The 27,096-nt window shown below is 38.9% G+C and overlaps 2 protein-coding genes across 13 annotated transcripts in view; both read right to left on the bottom strand.

The window, feature by feature from the left end:
* The window catches only part of LOC141901878 (ELKS/Rab6-interacting/CAST family member 1-like), a 237,058-nt gene that overhangs the window by 146,176 nt on the left and 63,786 nt on the right, over positions 1-27,096 (bottom strand). For 10 of the 11 annotated variants that reach the window (XR_012618869.1, XR_012618870.1, XM_074789418.1 and 7 more), the window contains one exon: positions 16,876-17,043. The exons of the other annotated variant lie outside the window; for it this stretch is intronic. Coding sequence is in view for 8 of the 10 variants with exons in the window: in XM_074789418.1 (XP_074645519.1) it covers positions 16,876-17,043 (168 nt within the window). In the remaining 2 variants the exon portion in view is untranslated. The remainder of the gene's footprint in view (positions 1-16,875; positions 17,044-27,096) is intronic. 11 annotated transcript variants of the gene reach the window in all.
* Positions 1,976-5,929, bottom strand: LOC141901879 (uncharacterized). Of its 2 annotated transcripts, XR_012618871.1 has the most exons (9): positions 5,846-5,929; positions 4,247-5,770; positions 3,918-4,152; positions 3,657-3,834; positions 3,212-3,439; positions 2,941-3,112; positions 2,483-2,628; positions 2,297-2,352; positions 1,976-2,003 (listed from the first exon to the last, which is right to left on the bottom strand). XR_012618871.1 is itself a non-coding variant. In XM_074789426.1 (8 exons), the coding sequence occupies exons 5-7, from the start codon at positions 3,339-3,341 to the stop codon at positions 2,526-2,528; spliced, it is 405 nt and encodes a 134-aa protein (XP_074645527.1). In that variant the 5' UTR covers positions 3,342-3,439; positions 3,657-3,834; positions 3,918-4,152; positions 4,247-5,770; positions 5,846-5,929; the 3' UTR covers positions 2,123-2,352; positions 2,483-2,525. The 2 variants fall into 2 exon arrangements, 1 of the variants encoding a protein (XP_074645527.1); XM_074789426.1 differs by lacking the exon at positions 1,976-2,003 and having other exon boundaries at positions 2,123-2,352.

The raw sequence follows: 27,096 nt of genomic DNA on the forward strand, positions 1-27,096 counted from the left end.
TGAAGTAAAAGATTTGTCATGTATAGGCTACTAGTACGCAAAAATTCATTTAATTGAAAATTAAAAAAGAGAAAATATAAATTTTTGATGAGAATGAAATCTTTGAAAAATTGATTATGGGGATTTTTGTCTCCAAATTAATGTTCATAATTTTAATACACTCATAGAATGACATATAAAACAACTAAAACTATGAGTGACCTGGCAAAGTGAAAGCCTGGGTTTCATCGGAGGTCTTTTATTATCATAGGGCCCAATTAGGACAGAAGCTCCCAAGTTTATGCAAATTTGAGCCCAGTGCCGTTTACTGACAAAAAAGTTTATCAACTGACATGATCTTTTAAATAATTCAACGATAGGATTGCTTTTAGTAGGCAGGCAAGTTTCCATCTTCACTTAGACAAATAGTTGTATTGGCGACCTGCGCCTTGGAGCACATTATCTATAACTGATATGCAGTGAACATGAGAGTATAAGGCGATATCGCATACGCGACTGTACAGGACTGTTTTCAACACAAACGCTCATCACTGTGCTGCGAAAAGGAAACTAATACAAATAATCAGGCTCCAAAATGGATCTTTAATGCGTCAATAAAATGACTTCAATTAATGATGATGAAACAATAATTCAAGCCGTATCAGCTATCAGCTGATCAGTATCATCAGTGAATCAGTCGTGTGGCGAACATGGAAGGAAATTTCCACTATTTGAAACCAGATTTAGGTCAGACATCGTGATGCCTGATTCATCGAAACGCCGTGCGATTAGATCTTGGAACAAGACAATTTGGTCACGGGTCATCATCATGCACAGAACAGGATGTGCATTTGTTAACGGTAGGATCATTATGCGGTTAATGCATGTGGTTCGGGCACTTAGAACTTAAAGGATTTGTGACACATAAGTCAGGTTTTGCATTCTTAATGATTAATTTGATAGATGAATTATCGTAGATTGGACTGATATCAATAAAACATTTCTACGGTTTCGCTAACTGGTTTAAATACGACTTTTAATAGAAATTCCAATGATTTGTTGACATTTTACTACATTACCACGTGCGTTGGCAATGACGTCATCGAATGACGTATAACCGAGAACAACAAACAGAAACAAAATGGCCGACAATAGCGAATGCAGTGATTATTCTTCCGACAATTCATCCTCATCTAGCGAAGTGGGCGAAAATATAAGCGAAAGAGAATTCTCAGATGAAAGTGCACTATCATCTGAAATTGAGGTGGGTGAAATGGGGCCCGATATGGTAGTTTTTAATGCTGCAAAGCCGCCGTATTTGTACGAGCCCGATGCATCTGACGATGACCAAGACGGCGCTAGACCAGACAATACACCGGATAGAATCTATAGATTAGATGTTCATCGGTTCAATGAATGGTAAGGGATTTCTATTGTTGTTAACAAAGTATGGGGCGACACTATCTTAGGATAACGGTGGCTTCGGTTATTAAATTCATCCGTCAACCAAGAGTATAACAGAAGACTTTCTATAGTCTTAAATTTTGTAGTTTTTTTGTACAGCCGGTATCTAAGGAATTCAGTATAAACTAAACCATCTAAAACGGCAATCAGAGACTACTAAAAAGCCTACCCTTACCCGATATCTCATTCCAGACCAGAAGTAATTAGATCCACCTTTCTTTCTTGATGGAATGTTTCAATTTATTTTCACATGCACCCATTGTCAGATTCCTACAATGGAACCGGAATGTGTGTGTTGCAGTGAGATAGATATTGTTGCAGGGAAAATTCGAGAACGGTGTGGTTATAGAAATCAATACGGCAGAAAAGCATTTGAAGGGCAGAACAATGATAAATACAGACATATTGCGTATCGCCAGTTTGTTCCTTGGTGCTGAGGATTCTGTGGACCTAAGATAAGGGTTATTTTGCCATCTTGTGTTGTTTCATGCATCCGGGCACACTTTCCGAAAGACGGTGATGAAGAATTCGCCATTTATAAAGGATTCAGACTTCCAAAACTGGACGACGAAGTGAATTATGTGTGTAAATAATATATAAGTATCTTTATAAACGAACATAATTATTTCAGGAATTACAGTTTTTCATTTATCGTTATCTTTATTTTCTACAATTACAGTTTTTTAAATCAATTTCTCTTCTGTGGCTGTATTGGTCATGAGGATTGAGGCTTGGATTGGACGATTTCTGTAACTTTCTTGAAGCGAGACAAATGCTGGTTTACGGCTTCTCCCTTCGTAACTTTCACTTTTCGAGAACTTAAATGAAGTGGAGGAGTACAGCAATCACTCACTTTGACTTCCTTGGTTGCAATCTTTATTGCTGTGACAATGCATTAATCGACATAACCTAAAAAAGATATTTGATGAATCAAATGAAGAGGATTCGCTTTCAATTATAGACAGGCTTTAATGATATGTTTATAAACAATTGAGATCGATAATCAAAGGGTTCCAATATGCATCCAATTGTGACCTACCATATGTTGCTTTGGTCAATATTCTACGAAGTGTGTGACCATCTTAGTGCTTTGGGTAAAATACAGTGAAACGCTCATTTCCATCTTTAGTTTTAGCTTGAAGTCTGCCGCTATTCTCGTTGTAATGCAAGATTGCTGTGCACATCCTAAAAATTAAATCATTTTTCATATTTTATGCGAGAATATTATCTGAATATCTTATCTATTCCATATCGCCTGGTTTGAATCATACAGATGTAGCAAGTTAAAACAAAAACCAGATGGCAACACTAGCTAGTTGGAACCAAAACACAGCCACGAAGGATTTTTAAGTCTCAGGTTCATGTCCCACGGCACTTAAGGTTTATGGAAATTAAAGAAATATCACAGGATAAGCTCCAATTTGTAGACACTAATTTATGAGATGAGTGTTGAGTGTTTTCACAAGTTGAAGCTATTCACAGCTTCTTTTCACTAACCTGCTAAGCATTCCTATATACGAAAAGTGTATCATCTTAGTTGCAAAGTGGTTTAACACACTATGAAATGCTTCTACAGAGCTCGTCTGCCCATACAATGACATATTTCCGATTTGATTCACTGTTCTGGTGTTTTTCATTATTTTCTCGAGCTCACTTGCGGCATATGTATCTAGAAAAATGGCGAAATATAATATGTACATATATGATGCAACTAATCACCCATGTATCAAGTCATTAGCTTATGAAGACTTTTGGTTATCATAGATACCTGGTAATATCCATTTTTTTTTCTTTTCATAATCTCCATGCATACAGTTTTCATGATTGTTTGAAATATGTTCCAAACAGGTTTCCCACTTTCGTTTTATATCTTCATGGTCCCTAGGTTTCGACGACATAGCGCCTCAATACAGGTGAACTCGGATACTTTGAATCCAAGTTTGAATATTTTCGAGACCTTTCTTTTTACTGAGTTTCTTGAGTTTCTTAGTCATTGCTGCAAAACATAATATTACACAGAAAATAAATGTCTATCGTTCTCATACCAGAATGAGTTAACGCCAAGAGAAATTGATATTGATTCAAAGTATTGAATTGAATTGAATTGAATTTATTTCGCATTTCAAAATTACATTATAAAATAGAAAAATTTACAGGGTTTCGTGTGTAAAGTGGGATGTTATAACAAGATTTTGATTTGATAATTGACTTACCCTTCACACAATACCAGGTATCAAAGTAATGAGATACTTTCCAGGTGTCGCGAGCCCACTTATGTACTGAAGGGTGCATATCGCTAATGAAAGCTGTGATTTCGTACGTCTTCAATCGTTCTGCAGCACGTTTCAGACCTGCAATTTCTATCGCGTTTGATGACGTTACCTCATTTGACTAAATGAATAATAAGATTATGTTCTTATAAGTAAGAACTAATATTATTTTAAAGGACCAAAATTTCAAATGATATACCACACCTGTATCAGTTCTGACGAAATTATCTTATTACATTTCAGGTCCATTATCGAATAAGTACAATATTGTCCTGGGCTGTCACACCTAGCATCCCCTCCAATGAGAAGTGCCGATCCTTTGAGGCTGTCGAGTAAAGACTGACGACTTGATTTCCAAACAGAGTACACTGCCTTATGTACAAACTGTGCTTGGTGTCGAAACGCAGTTCTTGTACTCATGCGCTGGATCCCTGCCAACCTATAAGCAGATAATCCAATAATGATAATTATCTATATTATAAAGCGATCAAAATGTAAATCTTTTACTGAATGCTTGATTTTCTTTTTCTTACCTGAGCAGTCGTATAACTTTAGAGGTGTGATTTCCAGTCAGCACTATCAGTGAACTTAAAGGGGTCATAAGAGGTTTTGAAAAAATTTTTAAATCTAATTTTTTTTGTATAAGACATTCACCGTATGCATCTATAGTAGTCTAGTGAAAAAAATTTTCAAATAACTTTATCCAAACTCGAGAAAAGCCCGTAGCAATGGCCCTAGCAACGGGACGCTCGCGTTTGCGCGGTGATGTTGATGACGTCATTCTCAGAACACATCGTCTGCAGCACACTCAGAAGCCTTATTATACAATGCTCATTTTCGTTGAATATCGCGCTAATTCTACCGTCTTTCGAAATGCCTTGGCTGTGTGTAGCTATGGACTGTTCCCACAAAAGCAGCGACAAAGTTTAGTGGCCAAAACCAAAGATTTAGCCCTAAGATGATGGACCGTAAGAGCGAAAACACTCGGCCTATGTGTAAACTAGCTTCACACTTTAGAGAAGGATTCTCGCAAATATTACAGCACACATAAACTCGGATACACAAAACTTATGTTTTTATTATCTGAGAGCCTTTTATTCTGCCAAGTGATGCTATTTTTGCGAATTAAATACCTAGTAAGAGATACGCGCTTTCCACTGCATATAGTACTGGCTTTCCCCAGTGACCCACATCGCTGTAGTGTGTACAACATACTGACTGTATGTATGCAGCACATGTTACTATTATACGGCCGGGATGGCGCAGGCAGGGCTGGGATTCACGAAAAAGTTTAGGTTTCAGGACGCTTTTATGGTCCAGTACTGGATAAAAATATCTCTACCCACAGAAATATCTGCTATGTCTATATCAGTTATCCCCTCCTCGTGGTTTTTATAAAGAGGGAATGACTTAAATGATGATGAATGCTCGCTGCTCCACGACGTAGAAATATGCCGTACTATAGTAACAAATTCCTTCGTTCTGAGGCATCAGGTCCATATTAAATGGAATAATTTTGACTGTCTATTAATTAACTTCAGACGTTTGATTGGAATCTGATGTATTTGAGTCACTATTTTGCACTTTAATCGCTGTTTGTTTCTATACACTACACCAAGTTGTTTTGGTTTGGGTTCTCAGAATGACGTCACACTTCCGAAAGACGTCACACTTCCGGGTTGGGAAGGAATCAGCGCGGTCGATCAAAAGTCTGGTTTTAACACTAATTGAAGAATTAAAAATTAATAAAACTAAATCAATAAATAGGTTATAATTGATGATAAAAAATACTTTTAGCCATATCTTAAAAACCTCTTCACGACCCCTTTAATAACAGACCGGTTATCGGGATACGCTTTACACACGGTTCACTTTGCCATTTCGTTTCATGGTGACACTGCTGACATTTCGTCTTCACGGTGAGCTGAGTAGAAATTACTCTACGAAGGACAGTGTTTTTCCCAGGACACAAAACGCTAAACATAAACAGTTCCAACAATGCAGATCGGTCAACAATGAATTTTGACCTCTTTTGTAATGGCACTTCTGCTTCATCCCTGAAAAAAAATTATACTTATCATAATTATGATATAAGTATTGTAAAAAAACACTGTAGAAAATTAAAATCCTACCTCATTTCATCAAATACTGAAGAGCTACATTCTTCCAGGGATGAGAATGCCGACCTGTAAAATCCGCGGGGTTTTTTTCTTGAGTTACACACGCTAACCAGCACTACCGAGCGCTGAAGGCGCGAAGCTATTTCGGGGGGTTCGGGGGCCGTCCCCCAAGAAAATTTTAGAAATTAAATGCGTTTTACGAGCACCATGAGCGATCTTGAACCCATGAACGACTATTATATTTTGGAAGGTAATGGCTAGTTCCAATGTAGTACATCCTCATTCGATGACATTTGTAGTGTATTTGAGATTAATGGGTTAATACAATGTTATATACGGCAGAGCGCCCTATCGGTTGTAATTGAGGTTGTAATTAGAGATGGCTGTCAGCCGCTGTTCAGATAAATAAAACGTGATCTGTCCTGAAGAAGTCGTTGGTGTTTGTGCTTGAGTTGAGATACCACATTTGGCGACGAGGATCGAGCCGGATTCGCGCAGATTCATCTGATATTAGGTATGCACGATGGCACTCGTAGGGGTTGAAATTCAAGCGGTTGAAAGGTTTGACGTTTCTGGAAATGCTGCAACGTTGGGTCCACGCTGGTTGAAATGGCGGAAAGCATTTCAGTATTTTCTGGCCGCAAAAGGCGTAGAACGGGCCTCTCGGAAGCAGGCATTACTTCTCCACTGTGCTGGGGTGGAGGTTCAAGAACTTTTTGAAACGTTAATTGATCCTGGGCCGGTGGTTATCGTGCGAGACGCTGGAGGAAATGCTGTCCAAGATACTGCGGATGAATATGAGCGTGCATTACGAACATTGAACAACCATTTCGTTGGGAAGGTGATTGAGCCATATGAGAGGCATGTTTTTCGTTCAATGGCCCAAAAAGAGGGCGACACGGTTGACAAATTTGTAGCCCTCAACTCAATTTGTAACTCAAAAAGCAGGCTCAATTTTGTAATTTTGCGCATCCAGAGGTAGATATCCGGGATCAGGTAATCGAGAAATGTCGGTCTTCAAAGCTACGTCGGAAATTGCTAGAGAGAGAAGACCTAACACTAGATGGCGTCCTGTCGATAGCACGTGCATTAGAAACTGTTGATTATCAACTGCAGTTGATGGATGCAGGTAAAGGTGGTATGGAAAAGATGGAATCCATGAACCGAGTGTCAAAAACTGATAATTCGAGGATGCGTAACCAGGGAAGAAAAGATGGAGAAGCGATGGTCACTAATATTGATGGCATATGATTATTCGATTCATTATCGTAAGTCGTCCGATCACGCTAATGTGGAGATGCTTTCGCGTTTCCCCGTCGAGACGACTGCGCTGGCAACTGAGCTCAAAGTGAATTATTTTAGCCTGGCTGATGAGTTGCCGATTTCAGCCAGGGAGATTGCGGAAGAAACTAGGAAGGATCCTGTCATGTCGCGCATTTATTTGTATATCTTGAATGGCTGGCCCCGCGAAATGTTAGACCCTGGTCTACAACCATATTGGATCCGTCGGAATGAGTTGTCAGCGGACAAAGGGTGTATTCTGTGGGGTTTGATGGTGGTTATTCCACCGAGATTTCGGTCAAGGTTGATATCAGAGCTTCACCACGAGCACTGGGGTATAGTTAGAATGAAGGCCATGGCTCGCGGGTATCTCTGGTTCCCAGGAATCGACAAAGCAGTGGAGGCTCTGGTTGGTTCGTGTGATGCGTGTCTCGCAATGAAGGACAAATGAGCCCCTGCTCCACTCATACCTTGGCCATATCCGACACGTTTCTGGCAACGAGTTCACGTGGACTTCGGTACGTTGGAACGAGTAAACTATTTGATGTTGATCGACTCGTACAGTAAATGGGTCGAAATCGAAGTGATGAACACGGATACCACTGCGGAAAAGACGATCCGGACACTTCGCAGTTGGTTCGCACGTCTGGGCCTTCCGGAACAGTTGGTGTCAGATAATGGGCCCCAATTCACCGCAAGTGAATTCGTGGAATTTATGCGCCTTAACGGTATAAAGCACAAGCTAGTGCCACCGTACCACCCGCAATCAAATGGAGCTGCTGAGAACATAGTGAAATCGGCGAAAGTGGCTTTCAAGAAGCATTATCAGGCGGAGGGAAAAGGACACGAGCGAAGATTGACCGTTCAACAGCGCGTCGACAATTTTCTGCTGATGTGTCGTACGACACCCCATTGCGTGACGGGTGTGTCGCCAGCAGAGCTCGTGTTTAAACGTCCTCTTAGGACTCGTTTCTCTTTGTTGCGCCCCGATCTTAACGAGACCGTCGCAAAAAAGCAATCAAAAATGGTTGAATCTCACGATAATCGGGGAGTGAAAATGCGACGTTTCGCTCTCAATGAGATTGTTCGCGTTCGAAATTATCGCGCCGGGCGGGAAAAGTGGCTACCTGGGCGTGTAGTTAAGGTGATAGGACCACAGTCCTACATCGTGTTAGTTACCGGACGTAGAAGATTTGTGCATGTTGATCAGATTCGTGGTGAATATTCGATTGTGGAGCCAAGGGAAATGGAAACGGATGTACCCCCGGGTGTACCGAAACAACTGGGGTCGCCCAGAGCAAATCCGCCGACTGCAGTGTCGCAGGCAGTCGAGACTACCTCTATATCCGATGCCGAATCGGAGAATTTGTCGGAACAAGCTTCGGAAGCTATGTCTGAGAATGTACTGGCGTCCGAACCAGCAGCCGATGCTGGCGTTGCGAATAACATGGTCAGGAGAAATCCGTCGCGATCCAGGAAAGCGCCTGATCGCCTTATCGAAGCAATGTATGTGTGGTCCAACCAAAAACTTTAATTTTGGTAGTGTTCAGAACTCTGAGAATAAAGCCGACTTGTGTTCATTTTAAGTTGTCACGTTTCTAATTAGGGCGGAGGGATGTAGTGTATTTGAGATTAATGGGTTAATACAATGTTATATACGGCAGTGCGCCCTATCAGTTGTAATTGATGATGTAATTAGAGATGGCTGTCAGCCGCTGTTCAGATAAATAAAACGTGATCTGTTCTGAAGAAGTCGTTGGTGTTTGTGCTTGAGTTGAGATACCACATCATTCAGCATCTCATGCATTACGGGTCGAGCCCTGAATTATTGCAGTAAAAATGCGCCGATGAATGCTCACTAAAAATCATAGTGTATAATATCCGAAGAGGTTCGCCACACACGCGCGGCAACAGTAAGTAGGCCTATATACATTACTACTGTTGCCGCACGCGCATGTCTGCAACCGATCGATAAAATACATACACACTCATCGTAGTACAAATGTAGATACAAAATCACTGTATTGCAATGAATATGCATTGAAATGCGATACTTTCACGTAACGATAAGTAAAACAGGCACTGAACGCTTTTACGGTTCACCTGATTACCGATCACGCCGGACCAATTGAGTGATATCATCACCCCCCATACTTTTACATCATTTTTGGACTATTTGGAAAATTGATATTTTCAATACCGAAATCCACGGGGAATTCTCATCCCTGTTCATCGTCAAATTCAGTTGAAGATGATCCATTAGGATCTTCACCTGGATCAAAATTGGGATCATCGTCAAAGTATTCGTCATCGCTGGAAACGTCGGTATCGGTGGTATCATATGAAGGCTTAAATTTTTTAGGGGTCATTTGTGTGCCAGTTGTTTTCTTCCTTGTTAATTTACCCTGACTTGTATAGTGTCGTCGATTACATTTCGGTCTCGATGCGAGTGTTTGATTACCTTTATCGACAAAAATACAACATTGATCAACAATACGCCAATTATTCTCAGATAACCTACAGACTTTTTCACAACATAATTTCTAAAAATCAGGTTGAAAATATAAATGGAATGCCAGAAAATTATTGTAGTATGAATTTTTCATGATATAGTGAAATTTACCTTTGGTTTCTGCTTCAATATCTTTCTGTGACGATTTTTCAACAAACTTGGGAGGCCTATCTGGTGATGATGTTGGACTGTTTGATGTATCAGCTGTTGGACTGTATGACGTTTCAGCTGTTGATGTAGCAGGCTGTAACTCTTCGTTAGATACTGTATCAGCTACTAAAGTTTCCACCAACACTTTTCTTTTTCGTTTTGCATACGTTGGTCTTTTAGTGGTATCTGATTGACTGTTATCATCGTCGTCATTTATATGAATGGTAGGGATGGCATCTGGCTTCAGATGTTATCTAAATGGAATTGAAAAAATGATAGTTACACTTGCATACTAGATTCGGCCTCAAGGTTTAAAGTGTACGCCTAACAATGACTCCCTCATCAACATTTTGTACTCAGGGAATCAAATATATGAGCAGCTTGTAAAACCAGCCATGATACATCAATTAATTACGGCAATAAATGAGTTGGGAAGGCAGTTACTAGACCAGTTAGTCAGAAAACATGTCTAAACAAAGCAATGAACAAAGAAAGGACCTGACCCAGTTTCCGTGTACTGAAACACTTTTTAACCTGACTTGATGAAAAGAATGAGATAGCAATACTGCTTTTATTTTAAATATTGTATATTAAAAGACTTACTTAGTTGCGAATCCTGAAGTAAACATTGAATAGTTCGTAAATGAATCATTGGTGAAGTGCCTCCCACACAATACACTCGTGGATGAGGGCTTCCATTGTACTCTCTTTCTGCTCACAAATGCGGTCCATTTATGCGCAATAACCGTATCCCGTGGCCACCAGAACAAAGTGCGATTACTTGAACTACAATTGTAGTAAACACAACGACGAGGCATGATCGAAAAACATAGAAAAAAAAACAGAATATTCGAATAATATATCGTCCGCGCTAGTCAATCCTTCATTGTACAATGAGCCACTTCCGCGTTGGTCTTTTCGGTTATACGTCATCATCGCCGATGTTTGACGGAAATGCCCGAAGATGCGCGCTTCAACAGGTGTGCGAGATTTTCCATCAAAATCGCTCTCAAAACCATATAAACGTTCAATACTTCTAATTTTCGTAAATATTATCGATAATAATCTTATTCATACTAACTAAAACCACAGAAATAATTTAGGTGTCACAAATCCTTTAAAATTTCCTGCAGTTGGACAGAGTCAGACATTCCTCTGTGTCATGAGGATGGAAGTTTTTGGGTGTTAATTTTGGTTGCTGCGCATGAGTTTACTTTACGCTGTAGTTTAGTTGTTTCTGTTTCACGTTGTAACTGATTCAACCGTTGCAGATAAGTTATGTTACTAAGTCTGTGAAGAACGGCACTGGAACTCTTTTATTTGGTGCAGGTGCAGTTGTAAAGACGCTTGATTTATTTCTTTTTGCTTGCTTTATTTTTGTTTTGCTGTTGCTTATCAAAAATAAAATGCTGGATTAACAGTCCAGATGACTAGATCCTTTTTTGAATTGAAGAATATTTAAACGCTTATTTTTATTCAATTTCTGTTTCATAGCTGTCAAGAGTGACGCACTGTTTTATTCATTTGATATAGGTGAAAGTTTTTGTTCTTTTGCTTAAGACTGTTTGCATGTTATAATTGAAATTTATGTTTTCAGCTTGAACTCATGTGAATTGGGTTGAAGTAAAATATTTACAGACTTGTAGAATTTGTAGGTAAGTGAAAAGGTATTTCGGTACAACTCGTCATGACCTTAAGTTACGCTTATTTGATAGAACGATAACCACACTCAAACGTGGTGAACGGATAATAAGATAAAAACCCACTATCTACAGATTAAAAGAATTTAAAAACAAGAATTTAAATATTCAATCTAAAATATATAGAATACACAACGTTTCGATCTCACCCTAGAGATCATCGTCAGGTGTGAGATATAGACTAAAAACAGGGGTATATATACAGAGGAGAACAGGTTAATTGAGTAAATTGGTGAGTAAATTAGAGTTTGGAAAGGCATGAAGTAATATACTTAGAAGGGATTTGTGCGCAGAAAAGCCATTATTTAAATTGGTACTAATATCTGAGTGACGAGTAATTAGGGAAGACTCAACTATGTGGCGTTTAGTGTAATTGCTGGAGGTATAAATAATTTCGGCTTTATCAAAATTAAAACGATGACCAGTGTTCCAAACGTGATTGGCTACGCCACTAGCCGGTTTTTGATTTATAATATCCTATTAGTGTTCCAAAATTCGAGTTTTTAATTCACGACCAGTTTCTCCAAAGTAAATTTTATCACAGCCCAAACAAAAGGAATTATGTAAACTCTGCAGTCCAAAGGTTTAGAATGATTGTTTTTAACCAAAGTCTTACTAATTTTGTTTTCATACGTGAAAATGATTTGTTTATCCAATAAAGGGAGTGAGTGACAAAACTTTTCCTTAGCAGGTACATACAGAACTACAATGAACTCTGAAATGTGTTTTTTATTTTCTGGAGGTTTAGAATTGAAGAAAGTACGTTTAGCCTTAGAAATAGCGATTTCAAAATGTGATCAGGGTAAGCCAATTTTTAAAGAGAGTCGGATATATGGTCAAATTCAGACGAAAGGAAGGTTTCATCACAAATCTGTAGTGCACAGAGAAGCCTCAAGCGAGACTAATTTTGATTGATTTAGCAGTAAACGAAAAGAAGTGAAGGTATGCCTCAGCGTTGATAGGTTTACGGTAGACTGAGAAAATCAAATGAGAATATTTATTGTGAATTAGAACATCTAGAATTTGGTCATTTTGTTCCCATTCAAAAGTGAATTTCAAAGATGGATATTGGGAGTTGATGAAGTCGATAAAAGAGGTAGGATCAAAATCATCAGAAACTAAGCACATTGGGAGTTTATGAAGTCGATAAAAGAGGTAAGATCAAAATGATCAGAAACTAAGCACAGAATGTCATCATCATATCTAATCCAAAAGTTAGGTCTAGAGCCAGTGTACTTTGGGAGAATTTCAGATTCAAAGTGTTCAAGGAAAAGATTAGCTAAAATTGGGGATATAATGGGTTACCCATGGCGAAACCAAAAATTTGTTCATAGAATTTGTCTTGGAATTGGAAATATAGATTGGTTGTACAGAGTTCCAAAAGTTCAAGTAAGTAATCTACAGGAATTGGGAGATCAAGATTGGAGTCTGGGAGTTTTCTTCATAAGAAATTGAGAGTTGGTTCCAATGGTATATTTGTGAACAAGGAAACAGCTTCAAAAGATATAAATTTTTGGCCATTAGGTTTGAGATTTTTGAGTTCGTCTAAAAGATCCATATTGTGCCGAATGTGAGAATCAGAAAAAGTACCCAAAGCCGGGGAGAGTACTTTAGCCAGATATTTGGAGAGTCGATATGATGGAGAATTGATATTAGAAATGGTCAGTCTTAAAGGTGAATTGGGTTTATGAATTTTGGGAAGACCATAAGCATAAGGAAGATTTGGAAGCCCAGAGTTGAATTTGGAGAATAACTTCAAACGGTCAGGAAATTTCTTAGAGATGTTTTTTAAACCTAAAATGGAGTATGAATTAGACACAGAATTTTTAAGGGAATAACGTTACTGAAAAATGGGACTGTTTTATATATACGGAATAGGCACTTATACGGTTTAACCGGAGATGGATTAACCTAGGTTGACTGTATAGAAATATTAAGTTATTGTACTACTCAACGCCCCCTGGAGGCCATATACAAAAAGCAATGACCTTGAAACTCACCAATATTAAAGAACACATCATTAGCTACAACTTTCGGATATATTGTGCAAAATATGCTTAGGTATCGATATCATGTGGAAAGACTTTTTTCCGTCTACGAATGAGTAATGATGACACCAAGATGGCCGCCAATTGCGTCATAATTGGCTGACCAAAAATACCTGTCTCAGGTATAAAACAAAGAATACCCATCACAAATTGCAATGAGAAATGGCAAACCAGTAGCAAGGATTCCGAATTGGGGCCAAAATTGTCATTTGTGGGCACAAAATAGGTCATATGATGGCCATCTTGAGCTCGATCAACCCAATTTTTCTTATGCTGATGGGCGCTTGGAGGATTCAAATATATACTAAAGATCAAGGTAATTGATCAATGTGTCTTCAAAATTTCCATCAAAAAGTTCAACAAGAGGCCCATGGGTTTATACTTTATCTCTGCCGGAAAATGTTCTATGACAATGTTGATTAGGAGGACCACAGACTTAAGAATTGAATGAATTTCATATTTCTGCCGAACGATTTAGCCTACGCTATTTGTATTGTTAAACCTCATTAATGAGATTTTGTTTAAGACGAAACAAGTTTATTCTGATGTTTTCCATCATATCCCAGCAGAGATATTTTAAATCAATCAAGGTTTGAATACAAAAACCCATTCGGCACTTTCTCCTCTACAAGATGCGTATTAAACGTACAACTGTAAGGGTAATCTCAACGGACTGTGGTTTTTTCTTGCATGAACTGTTGGGCCCTATTGCCGAATAATGAAAACAAAACAGAACAATTTCTGAATGCAAAATCACCTCTCTGTCAATAGGTAAATCAACCGGACAAACGTACACATCAAAACGTCGCACAGAGTGATGCCGGCATTGGTATCACTGAGGCATTCTGATGATTGCTTGTTTGTGTATTTGTTTGTTTACGTCGTTCGGACCTTGGTTTTTAACCCTATTGGATTTTTCATTTAACCTCACGACGGGGCGTCCTTTGAAGTGTTGCCTTCACACTGTAAGCAGCCGGCAAGAATCAAGCCCACATATCACTCAGCACTGATAGTGGATGCAACAGCATCACGCCTTTTCACACTGAGCAACCGAGGCCGCTCGATTCAATTCCAAAAAAACTACAGTAGTGGAGAATAACCATCGCAACATTTAAATTAACGAAAAAAACATGTAAATCTAATCACCGTTGTGATGTTGAACGCATGGAAAAGATAAAATTTATTTTTCTCAGGGCGCATTACAAAGCGAATCCATCTGCTGAGTGCGTTAGGGGCTGCTACTGCCACGTGAGTGCGCAGTAGGCAGGCAGAGCATTTTAAGTGAAAACTTATCGAAGAATATAGCCGAACCGATGGGATTTTAGAATAACCTGTCAGTCAACTGATTGAGGACACAAAATGGTTGTTCTCGGCGCACTTAACTTAGCGTCTCTACTTTCTCAGAATGCATGTTACGTAGAATTGGACAGGCGACCAGTCTAGCCTAGATGTAGAGAGCGGCAACCAGTCTACGCAAGACCACGCTAAAAATTGTAGAACGGTTTCGAGTCGTGCACACTGTTGCAATCCGGGTTTTTATATTTTGACGTTTCCTGTAGCTCTTTGAACAGACAGATTGTGGCCGTGTTCTTGACAGCTAGTACCACCCCCAATTGAAAACTAGGGGTCCAGGGACACACTTGGGAAGTGGTTTCAAATGCTCAACAATCTAACAATTTCAATATTCAACACCCCCTGGTGACCATAGACAAAACCAATGACCTTGAAACGCACCACAAACATAGAATTGAGGTGCAGCTATGATTTGTAATTGATGGAGATAACAAAATACGCCTCGTTACCAATTTAATATGAAACAACGTTATTCTACTATTCAACGCCCCCTGGTGACCATATGCAACATCCAATGACCTTGCCAAAATCATAGAACATGTCATAAACCGCAAGTTTGCAATCAATCATGGTAACAAAATATGCCTAGGCACCAATCTAATAAGGAAATACCAAGTTATTCTACTATTCGACGCCCCCTGGTGACCATATAGAATAACTAATGTGCTTAACTCACAACAATCATAGATGATGTCATGAGCTACAACTTAGCAATTGATTGTGGTAACAAAGTATGCATAGGTACAAATATAATATAGAAATACTAAGTAATTGTATTATTCAACACCCCCTGGTGGCCATATACAAAAACCAATGACCTTAAAACTCACCAGAATCAAAGAACACGTTATGGGCTACAACTTTCCAATTGATTGTGGTAACACAATATGCTTAGGTAACAAAATAATGTGGAAAAACTTTTTCCCACCTACGAATGAGTACTGATGACACCAAGATGGCAGCCAATTACGTCATAATTGGCTGATCAAAATTACCTCACGTATAAAACATTCCTTTCCAAAGAATACCCATCACAAATTGCAATGAGAAATGGCAAACCAGTAGGAAGCTACAGGACCCAGAATTGCGGCAAAAATTGACATTTTATGCCACTAAGAAGGTCATAGGACGGCCATCTTGAGTCCGATCGACCCAATTTTTCTTATCCAGATGGGCCCTTGGGGGATTCGAATATATACGAAAGATCAAGGTAAATCGCCATCAAAATTTCCCTCAAAAAGTTCAAAAATGTTTAAAAAGTGCTGATTTTGGCGAACAACAATGGCTGCCAGTCAGCCATCTTGATTCTGACAGGGCCAGTTGTGTCTAGGGTAGATACATATGTGTCCCAAATATCAAGACATTACATAGAAGCATCTTCAAAACTTCCCAAAATAACTGGATTCCGTCTATGGACAGACGGATGGACGGACGGACGGGCGAACGGATGGACGACGAACAAAAAGTGAACGCAATAGCTTTAGTCCCAAGTGGGCTAACGATCGTTCTTGGTATCGTTTTTTTGGAGCCATGGCTACGTCCCTGTAACTCTTTCAGTGACGTCAACGGATTATTTCAGGTCGTACAGTGCCCTGTAGCAGTTTTATTTTTAGTTGTTCGTATAGAATTCAGCAGAGAAACCTGCCACTAGATGGCTTGATTAAATGGCAGCACCCATTAGTTTGTTTTTATGCTGTGTCATATGTGAAGGGTCATACTCAACAAACTTTTCAATTACTATAAAGCTCTATCTCTTAGAGTTTTCACTCTATGGAGCACCAAAGTTACAACTGCTTTCCTACTTTTTAGGTAAAAATGATGGGCACTCTGAGGGTTTTTCTCAAATTACACATGGGCACTGAAAGAGGTAAATTCACACAATAGCAATCGTTTGGTCCATCAACCATAAAATATATGACCAGCGCTGTAACCATTTCAAAATTTGGCTAATAGGAATAACTATAACTTGGAAAGACATCGAGTTTGTTCTGAACTTACCTTTCTCTGTAAAACATTTATCTTTCTATCTTTAATTTCCATCTGATCTTTCAATTCTAAGAATTCATGATCAGCTCTACGTTTCTCTGTTAAAGAATTTTGCATTTGTCTAGCCTTCTTGTCAACAATTTTATCCTTATCTTTAAGCCTTTTTTGAAGGTCTTCAATCTATGGTTAAAAAAACACATATTTAGTGAATGAATAAGTTTGCAGCAAATTGTGAAAATAAGTACAAAGTCTTCATATTTCAACATTCGAACCATATTTGACAAAATAACAGAAAAACAAACAAATATATACTCTGCAATTATTGTCTGTAGGAAACGGACATGAAATAAGTTTTGACATTTACCATAAAAATTAACATGAAACGAAATTCTTAATATGGACTCTAGTATATACTATATCTCCAGTAAATATTCTCCAGAGTTTAAGCATTAATAATTCATAAAGATTTCATTATAGGCCTACTTTGTATCTTAAATACCGTAAAAACCGGCGTATAAGTCGAGTTTTTAACCCTTGATTTTACCACTAAATTATTGACCTAGACTTATACGCCGAGTACAGTTTTCTACAAAGTATTTTCAGGTCACAAGAAATATTGATTCTACCAGACAAAAAAGAGAGTGTTCATCTTCTCACTGCTATAACAGTTTCAATAATTATTCATGATAAATAAAGCTATTTAATGAAAAAAACTTCTTTCATTTTGACACAGCTTCATTTAAAACGATGTATTCATATATGCGTGCTCATAGCAGCGCTTAATACATTAGGCTATATATAGGCTATATATAGAGTGTGACTCACACTACTGTATCACTGTATGGTAGTGTATTATACCTGAGTGTGTGTGTAACAGTCTTTTGATTAACACACAGCAGCAATCAGGCTGACACGCGGTGGCCTGCGTGAAGGCACACATCGTTATCAAAACAAACTATTCAATACAATGATACTAGTAATTATTCTTCTAAAAGAAGGGACTCGACTTATAAGCCGGATATATGTTAAAATCATGAAATGTAGGTCTAAAAATCGACCTCGACTTATACGCCGCGTAGACTTATACGCCGGTTTTTACGGTATTTAGAATACTCGCTTGCCGTTATTGTTTAACCACGGCAGCGTGCAGCTCAGGGTTCAATGTGCCACTCCTGACCCAAAATTAAATTCCATCAACCGCCCATGTTATTCCAAATTCACTGCAAACTGCAAAGAAATGCCCCATTCTATTGAAAACGATCTCCATGAAGCCCTATACATGTAGTATTCACACACAACTGCATGATGAGTTATCAGGAATAAACATGGTAGTTGCTTTTCCCCAATCACTCAAATAGACTCTCTCCACATGCAAGGTGCAAGAACAATCTATTTTTGTAAATTGAACAATTTCCCCTTTCCCAAATTCACTGTCTTCCTATAAAATTCACTGCTTTTAACGGCTGTGAATCAGTTTTAAAGTCACTGCTATCCACTGCTTTCACAGCCCGTGACGAAACCTGGCAGTGGAGTGAATCATTTGCAGATAACTTTAACTAGGCCACAGGTGTGGTACGCATTTCATACACCATGCACCATGCACAAATCAACACATCACATAGCAGCGAGTCTGTGACGCACACGTGTGAAGCATGAATATACGTGACAGCGCATGTATTCTTCTAAAAAGAAATATAGTTCCAACAACAAATAAATAACTAAATTAAATATAGCTGCAAAGCAGCAATAACAGGTTTGACTAGTAAGTTGAAATGACGTACTTAGATTTTGTCGAAATGAATCCCAAATCAGTTATGACGGTTACCGGTATTTATAGGAGCGCCATCTAGAGACCAACACTAATACCAGATTTAGAGATCAATGTGCCTCATGAAATACAGAGTACTCTGTGAACCAAGTTTAGTCAAAATAAGATAACGAGGAAGTAAGTACAGATATCATGAGCCACAATCTTGCAATTGCCGGATTGATTGATGGTAACAATCAATCAAAGCGTCTTCAACAAATGCAAATTTTTCCGAACTAAACACAAGTCGGCCATCATTTTTTCTGATCTGACTGAAGATGAGGTTAAGGTACAAACATACATATTAAACTATTAAGACCATACATAAAAGCGTATCAAAAACTTCACAAGAAGACTAAAATAAAATTCTATTTGATTTGAAATACTGATCATAAAACAGATTAATAGGATTATCTGTCACAGATTAATAGGATTGTCTGTCGAACACATTCAACAAATATGTCCAATCGTTAACCAACAGTTGATGAACAGGCTCTATCGAGATATATTTCCAATTATATCCATGAAACGACTTAAAACACTTCATTCAAAGTTGAATAAAGATAAGGTCCATAAAATGACAAGTGGTTTTTCGGTTACAGGGATGAGAACCAGGGATTATGAAAAAGCGGGACTTTTGATGAAAATTTCTGTTAATTACTGAAACTGCAGCTAAACTGCAACATAGGCTCGAAGCTCAAAGTGGGGGGTTCCCAGCATGATTTCCAAAACAGCCTTGTTTCAATTCCAGATGGCAGCACGAACTGGTTATTTTTTCACGGTAGTTTATTAGTTTATATTGGCAATAACAGATGGAAAAACATAACGAAAATCTTTGGGCCGAGTAACGTCAAGCATGCTAAAAATACTAAGTTCTGTGAGCTGGAATATAATACCAGACACAGCAAACCTTCCACCCCCCAAACAATTTCTCAACGGATCTGGACTATTTGGAAAGCTTGTTAACATTCGTATTCGTGGAAACCGCAAAAAAGCGTGAAATTCTCATCCCTGGGTTATGACGAGAACCAAATCCGTCCGCGGGATGACTGGCACATGCCGAGTGTTGAGATGTATGACTAAGTTCTTTCAGTCAAACGAGTGAGTAACAAAGCAAACATGGCCGAATCCGAGGCCATCATACGTTAAGGTTGATTTATGCAGATGATTTATAGCCTCCTCTGATCCGATGCTGCAAATCTGAATGTTTTTCAAACAATTTCCGTTCTAATCCATCGAACTATTTTACACATATTTTCAATCATGGATAGGACCTACTACATATTTGAATTGTTATGACAATATTGATTGAAATAAAATAAACCTAGTTGTAAATTTTGTCAGATTTGAAAACACTCTTTCACGAATTATCATGTGACCCAGCCAATATATCGCAAACTTTACTTGTGATAATGACCAATTCCTGTTTCGGAATTCATGCACCTCGAAAAGAATTTACTAACTGTCTACGGTTATGGGAGTATATACTAGCCCCTATATCTATCGCGCATTGCGGCCAAGAAGATTTATACAGATTTTTCAAGATATTGATTTTTAATGAAAAAGGAGCCCCATGGGAATTGACGCGGCATCTTCACAAATTATAAATGACCTGTCCTTCAATCAATTTCATATTTCAATATGTTAGAAGGGCAAATCTAGGAGCGGATCGACAGATCCATGAACATTGAAAAGGGCAAGTTAAGTATCCATGCAGACAAAACAACGGATTAAAAATAATAAATTTCAGTGCAATTTTATACAATTTCTAGGCACTTTCTAGGTAGCTGTCTTTTTAGCTGCTGGTGGAAAAAAACGTGCCCAGAAAAATATTGCTGCTGTATTGTTCAAAACTGCGTAGGAAAATACATTGTGACAGGTGCACGCCCACATGCTTGTTGTTTTCCCGTCTGAATATACCACTGAGGTCTTTATTAGATCAGTTCCACGACTTTTTGCAGAAACTTCGGAAACATTGAAATTATAATTTCGGAAGAGTATCCAGATAGTTAAATAATAATAAAAACGCAACTATCACAATCTTCATGATGATAATGAGTTTATCTACATGTTCAAACGTTTCGATCGATTTCGACTCATCTCTTCGAGTCCTTTTCAAGAAATGACATGAAATGATACAAACTATGCATAGTATACTGTTACTAATTACAGAGAATATCATGCAGGCGTGAAGTGGCCTAGTTTACAAAGTACAAATGGATTATAAACATATCAAAATACGTTCAGTAAAAATGAAAAATTTTAAATCCGCCCCTGAATTAAGAATTTTAAGATTTTTGTTTTATATTAGCAATTACAAAACATTCTGGTGCGTTCATAAATCTTTGATTTTGTAGAAAAGAAAGATAAAAGAATAAATTTGTCTTTTAGGCTTACTTGAAAGGCTGAATCCAAGAACATGTCTATCGCACTTTTGAGCCCAAACGTCTACTTTTACTTAGTAGCCACTTGAGAACAATAAGCAATTAACGATATCAGCTACTTTTCCAGTAGTATACATTTCAAAACAGTCACTCTGAAATAGTATTCCTTTCAATTCAGTTGGTTTTCTATAGTAGCTGTTTCGAAGAGTCTACTATTGAAAAGTGACCATTTTGAAACATCTGGTTTCGATAGTGCACACTAGCAGTAGAGATGACTGTAAAACCACCCGCCTGTTAACAGTGACTTTGTGATAGTAACTCCTACCATAGCAGCTACTCTCAAAACACATCGTTTCTAAAAGTCAACTATTGAAAAGTGACCATTTTGAGATCGCTTGCCAGATTCCCTGTTATAAATACACGGTAGCAACATATGCTTCAAATTTGCAGTGATACGTGACAATATAAACATATGGAAAACTCTACTCACGCTATAGTTTGGGGTATAGTTCCATTAAGAGTGACTCAGTTAAGATCCGAAGATATTGTAGATACTCTTTGAGGATGTGAAATGGAATGAGCGATTCCCAACACTAACCAATAAAAGTCGAGATTGGAATTAAATTTGTTTACAAAATGTCAATAGTTATGTAGTTTTAAGATAAATCGAAATTTCCTTCTTTTCATGAATTCAATTTGAACAAATGCAGCTATTTTCAAGCATAGGTCTATATTTATTTTTGATTTAAATTCTTAGATTAAAAGCACAATCATGAATTCAGGCTAACCTCTCATTATTGATATGGTGGTTTATTTTCAACGGAGGCCTGGTTGTCTTTGCATCATAAATTAAGATGTGCATTTCGGTGTGTTCGAATTTCCCTGAATTCCTATTTTGCAAAATCATTGATTTTTTTAAAACAAAATATGCTTTATCCATGTGGATTTTAAAAATTCTAGCTGCGAGGAAGTTTCGCAAACATTTACCTAACCTGTGTGTAAGAGACGGGGTATTATGTCGCGCTGTGAAAGTTGACGAGAGGTTGAGGTATCAGGTGGTTTTGGCGACGAGTGAGAGGTCGGTTGTTCTACGCATGTTACATGAGGAGACGGCGCATCAAGGGCGTGATCGGACGTATGCGCTAGTCACGGGTCGGTTCTTTTGGCCGGGTGTTCGGGCTGATGTCGAGAAGTATATTCGGTCCTGTCGTAGATGTGTCTTATTTAAGGCAACCCCGGACTGTGCTCCATTAGAACCAATCGTGACGACCTACCCTCTTGAGCTTCTGTGCACCGATTTTCTCAAATTGGAACCCTCTGGGGGCATTGAAGACGTTCTCACGTAACTGATCATTTCACAAAGTTCAGTTGGGCTTTCCCGATGATAAATCAGCTCGCCGCGACTGTAGGGAGAGTTTTACATGAACAGATAATCACAAAGTTTGGGATTCCCGCCGTAATTCATTCTGATCAGGGTAAGAATTTCGAGAGTAGGGTAATTCGAGAGCTGTGTAAATTGTCAGGTATTGAAAAGTCTCGAACCACACCCTATCATCCCATGGGGAACGGAACTTGCGAAAGGTTTAATCATACACTGATTAACTTGCTCGGGACGATGGATAACGATAGGAAAAAGAAATGGAAAGAGAACGTGAATGCCGTGGTTTTCACCTATAATTGCACCCCTCACAGAGTGACAGGGTTTGAACCCTACTTCTTGATGTTTGGTCAGCCTCACCTCCCGGTGGAGTTGAGGTATGGGCTCAAGCAAGAGGAACACGTAGTCAAGGAGTTCGCGGAAGCGGTTGACATGCAGCTGGAGTATGCGTGGCAGGTGGCTGGGAAAAGTCTGGAGTCTGTTGGGGATTACAATAAGGTCAGGTATGACAAGAATTCCCGAGGAGGTGTATTAGAGATAGGAGATGTGGTGCTGGTGAAGTGTGTGGGTTTCAGGGAACGACACAAGATAGCGGATAAGTGGGAAGCAGATCCCTTTGAGGCTGGGGAGGCTCCTGTATATGAGATTCGGAATATGGTTACAAAGAAGAAGAAAACTGTGCATCGGAATCTTCTGAAACTGGTTGCCGTAAAACCGGAAGTTGATCGTGAGCCACATTCGAATGAGAAATTACAGACAACGACAGCAAGAACAGTGGTCCCGGTGGAGGAACCGAGGGCAAGCCACAGCGAGGAGGATGACGATGGGCCCTGGATTCTTGACACAGGGGCTGGAATCCTGTTGGCTCCTCCCGAACCAGAGAAGTCTTCCCCACTCGGTGTTGAAGCGCCAGAGGATAACCCTCCGCAGCTGGTGAATGCTGCCCTGTCGGAGGTTGACATTCCACAATTGGTAGATGCTTTGCTAGTCGAGCAAGTAGAATTACAGCACGACGACATCCGTGAACCCGTTGATATCTTGCCTCCCGAGGAATTTCGTGAGCCACTGGAAAACAATTTGAGTGGCGGAAGGGAGGAAGGCCAAGATGACGTTGAGAGACAGCCTGTGAGAAGATCCACGCGTACCCGTCAAAAACCAAGTTGGTTGCGGGGAGGGGAGTTTATCCAGTCATTGACAGTGCCCTCCTGGCAAAGGAAAGTGGAATACATAGGGTCGCTAGTTGATGTTCCGCAGGTTGTGGAATGTCCACGTATCTTAAATGCGATCGTACATTTTTTACTGTGGACGTCGGATTAAGAAAATGTAACTATCAGCAGCTAAAATGAAGGTATATATTCTTTTGGAGTGTCATTTAAATTCCTATACATTCCGAGACGGAATGTTTTCAAGCAAGGGGAGAGTGTGGTAGGACGGTTCCGCCCGAATCTGGAGAGTCATTCTCCGTGTGTCTGTTTATCTGCAGTAGGGTTGGTGCTGCCTGGTGGCGCCATCTGGTTGTGTGTTGCTATGTTCATTCCCCTTCCGGGTCGAATGAGGTAGCACTTACAAATGTAAATATATTCTGCATATTTGTCGAATTTATGCGTTCGTTTTGGTCTTTCTGTAGGTAAGCTTTGAGTTTTAATTAGGACTGTTAATTATGAGCAATCGAGCTACGTTGTGGGGGTTGTCACTGGGTTTCTATTGGGTTTTGCTGGGGATGTTTATTCAGGTTAAATACGACAATGGGTTCCCGCGGTTTTTGGCGGGAGTCACCACTTGGGGTCGTTGATCAATGATCTGTGGATTGTCATGTGTTTATGTGTATACTAGTCTAACTGTTATATAATTTATGCCATCTGGTTGTGTTGCTATGTTCATTCCCCTTCCGGGTCGAATGAGGTAGCACTTATTGTAAATATATTCTGCATATTAGTCGAATTTATGCGTTCGTATTGATCTTTCTGCAGGTTGTTTGGAGCGGACCTTTGAGCCGACCTTCAGGCTGGTTAGTCATCGCGGACTGTGCGGCGGAATCGGATTTGCCAGATCGAAAATAGTTTACACCTCTACGTCTCTGTTCCGCGTAAATTAGAGGAATAGTTCTTCCTCTCTGCAGAATTAGAGTTATGACATGATGAACTTAAAATTACTTTAGAAGAGCAAGAAAATCTAAGACTGCACCATACCAAAACAATTCAGGCACTTCGCAGTGAAGTTCTTAGGCTTGAATCAGCTATCAATAAACAAACTAGTTCTAGGAAACGTTATATTCAAAATAAAATTAGGGTAGCTAAGCAATCTAAATTCGGCATAACATCGTGTCATTGCGAGCAATACCCATGTAACCAATTTTTGCAGTGACATTATTAAAGCCGGGGATACTTCGTGAAATCAGGGTACCGTGAACCAAGTGACCTCGTTAGTAGAATAAACACAATCGACTCCTCGAGACAACGGATATACGTCGCCTTCGCAGTTGAAAATGCGTTAGATTATAGCAGTTAAATTTTTGGATACAGAAAAACTATCCAATGAATACTCTAGTGATTTAATATCAGATTAGAGCCCTGCATGGACTGTGAAACAAATGTTTTGCATGATTTACATCTAGAAATCAACAAAAGTGCGATATCCCAAAATATCTAGTGGACCTTAAATATTATCATCTGGATATAATGGTAATCAATCGACAAATCGACCCGGAGTACCGATCAACTTGTCAACCAGGAAAAGCCGTCCCAGATCGATAAACTGTTTCAAGCTAAAGTGTTGTGTATTAAAAACGAAATGAAAACTTTGGAATATCTTTTACACTACCTTTTACACAGTTTGATAATCGTCTATCCGATCAGCCTTTATCTTAGCTTACTATTTATTATATTTAGCTTTTGAGGACAAAAGCTCAAAAGGCAAAGTAGGGAAGGATGTAACAAAACAATTATTTGCTTATTTTAATTCCTTCAATTTTCTGATGTATTAAACAATGACCAGTTTGGCACCTGTCACCTGCCAGTCTGTCACATGTCTCTCCGTTTGTAACCAATATTATACATAACTTGTAAGATTCAGAAGAATACTTACAGTCAGATACTCAGAAGTCAGATACTCGCATTCTCGCTTAAGTCAGCCTAGGAGTCTGCATGAAATTCAGTCACAAACCAAGTGCAGAATAAAGTCGTCTTCAACTGAAATATCATAGTCTTCGTCATCTATATTGAGCTACTTACCGAAACGACTCGTAAGAGGAAAAATAGCATTGCTAAAAATATACGAAAGGAACCTAGATTTTATAACTGCACTAAATGTGTGTGAATATCAGAGCCCAAGAAAGTTTCTAACGAAAGTTATCGACTCCCCAATCAGTGTGATAGCAATATGGGCTTTCAAGCCTGCAAGCCAATGAAAACCTCCGTGAAAAGACTGCTATTTTTGCAAATTTTGAGAATTGCATAAACACGGCTAATTAATCGATGTTATCGACCTCAGGGAAATCCGTGTGATAGCAATATGGGCTTTCAAGCCTGCAAGCCAATGAAAAACCACGGCGACAAGACTGCTATTTTTGCTAATTTTGAGAATTGCATAAACCTCGGCTAATCAATCGATGTTATCGACTTCGGGCAAAACTTTTGTTGGAAGATTTAAAGGACTGCTCGTTAAAGATGATAATGCATGTTTGAAATTGAACTTCTTTCAGCTGTCTTAACAGCAGCTTAGCAAAATTTCGCCGATAGCATTTAATTTTGGTGCAAAGCCATTGCAATAAACCCCCGCTTAAAATGGTCCAGTCACTGCAAATATTGTAGGATAAATCTGTATTGAAAAATCTGTTTAAATCTAATGCGTTTCCCATTCATATCATCGATTGATGTATTTGCGATAGAGTGAAAATGGTTTACCGTAAGCTGGCGCCCCTCTATGGGTGTTTGTGAAATCAGGTTTGAGGAGTTTTCAGTCTTAGGCAGGATTAGCACGTAGGCTGGATATTCAGTGTTTTTGAAATGAAATTTCCTGTACGTACACAAAAAACTTATTTTATTTAGGTAAGTTGTCTTATGTATGTTGATATCATATAATTACCGTATTTTCCGGTGTACAAGTCGACCCGGTGTATAAGTGGAGGTCAAATTTTCAGTTTAAAAGGTTGTGCTAGGGCTATAGCCGGTGTATAAGTCGAGTCGCTTCTTCATGTGTTTACATATGTCACATTGAAAACAGTGCCGATGTCATTCTCATAGTAGTTGAGAGTCTTTACCACTGTTTGCATTATTAAATCATTGGGATCTGTTGTTTCTAATATTAAATTAACGGATTAGTGCTCATTGTTTGTATCCACGTGTTGAATGTATAGTGTATACATTGAATGCCGCGCGCCTGTAGTCTAGTATTAGACCGCTGTGTATTGATTATTGGCACGCTGCCACAGCATCGCGGCTTATATAAACACTGTACAATGAATATACGCGGTTTTCTTTCTTTTTTGATTTTTAACATTAGTTAATTTTGAAACATTTCCAAACTATAAGAAACTACTTTTATCAACATCCTAAATTCAAATTGGTATATGAGTGTAGCCTAACATAGATTAATATTCCATTTCATCATGGCGACCTTGAACTCTAAACATCGTCAGTTTAAAACGATTTCGAAAGTGTAGCCGG

This window comes from Tubulanus polymorphus, chromosome 3 (assembly GCF_964204645.1).
Source record: "Tubulanus polymorphus chromosome 3, tnTubPoly1.2, whole genome shotgun sequence".
Classification (NCBI taxonomy): domain Eukaryota; kingdom Metazoa; phylum Nemertea; class Palaeonemertea; order Tubulaniformes; family Tubulanidae; genus Tubulanus; species Tubulanus polymorphus.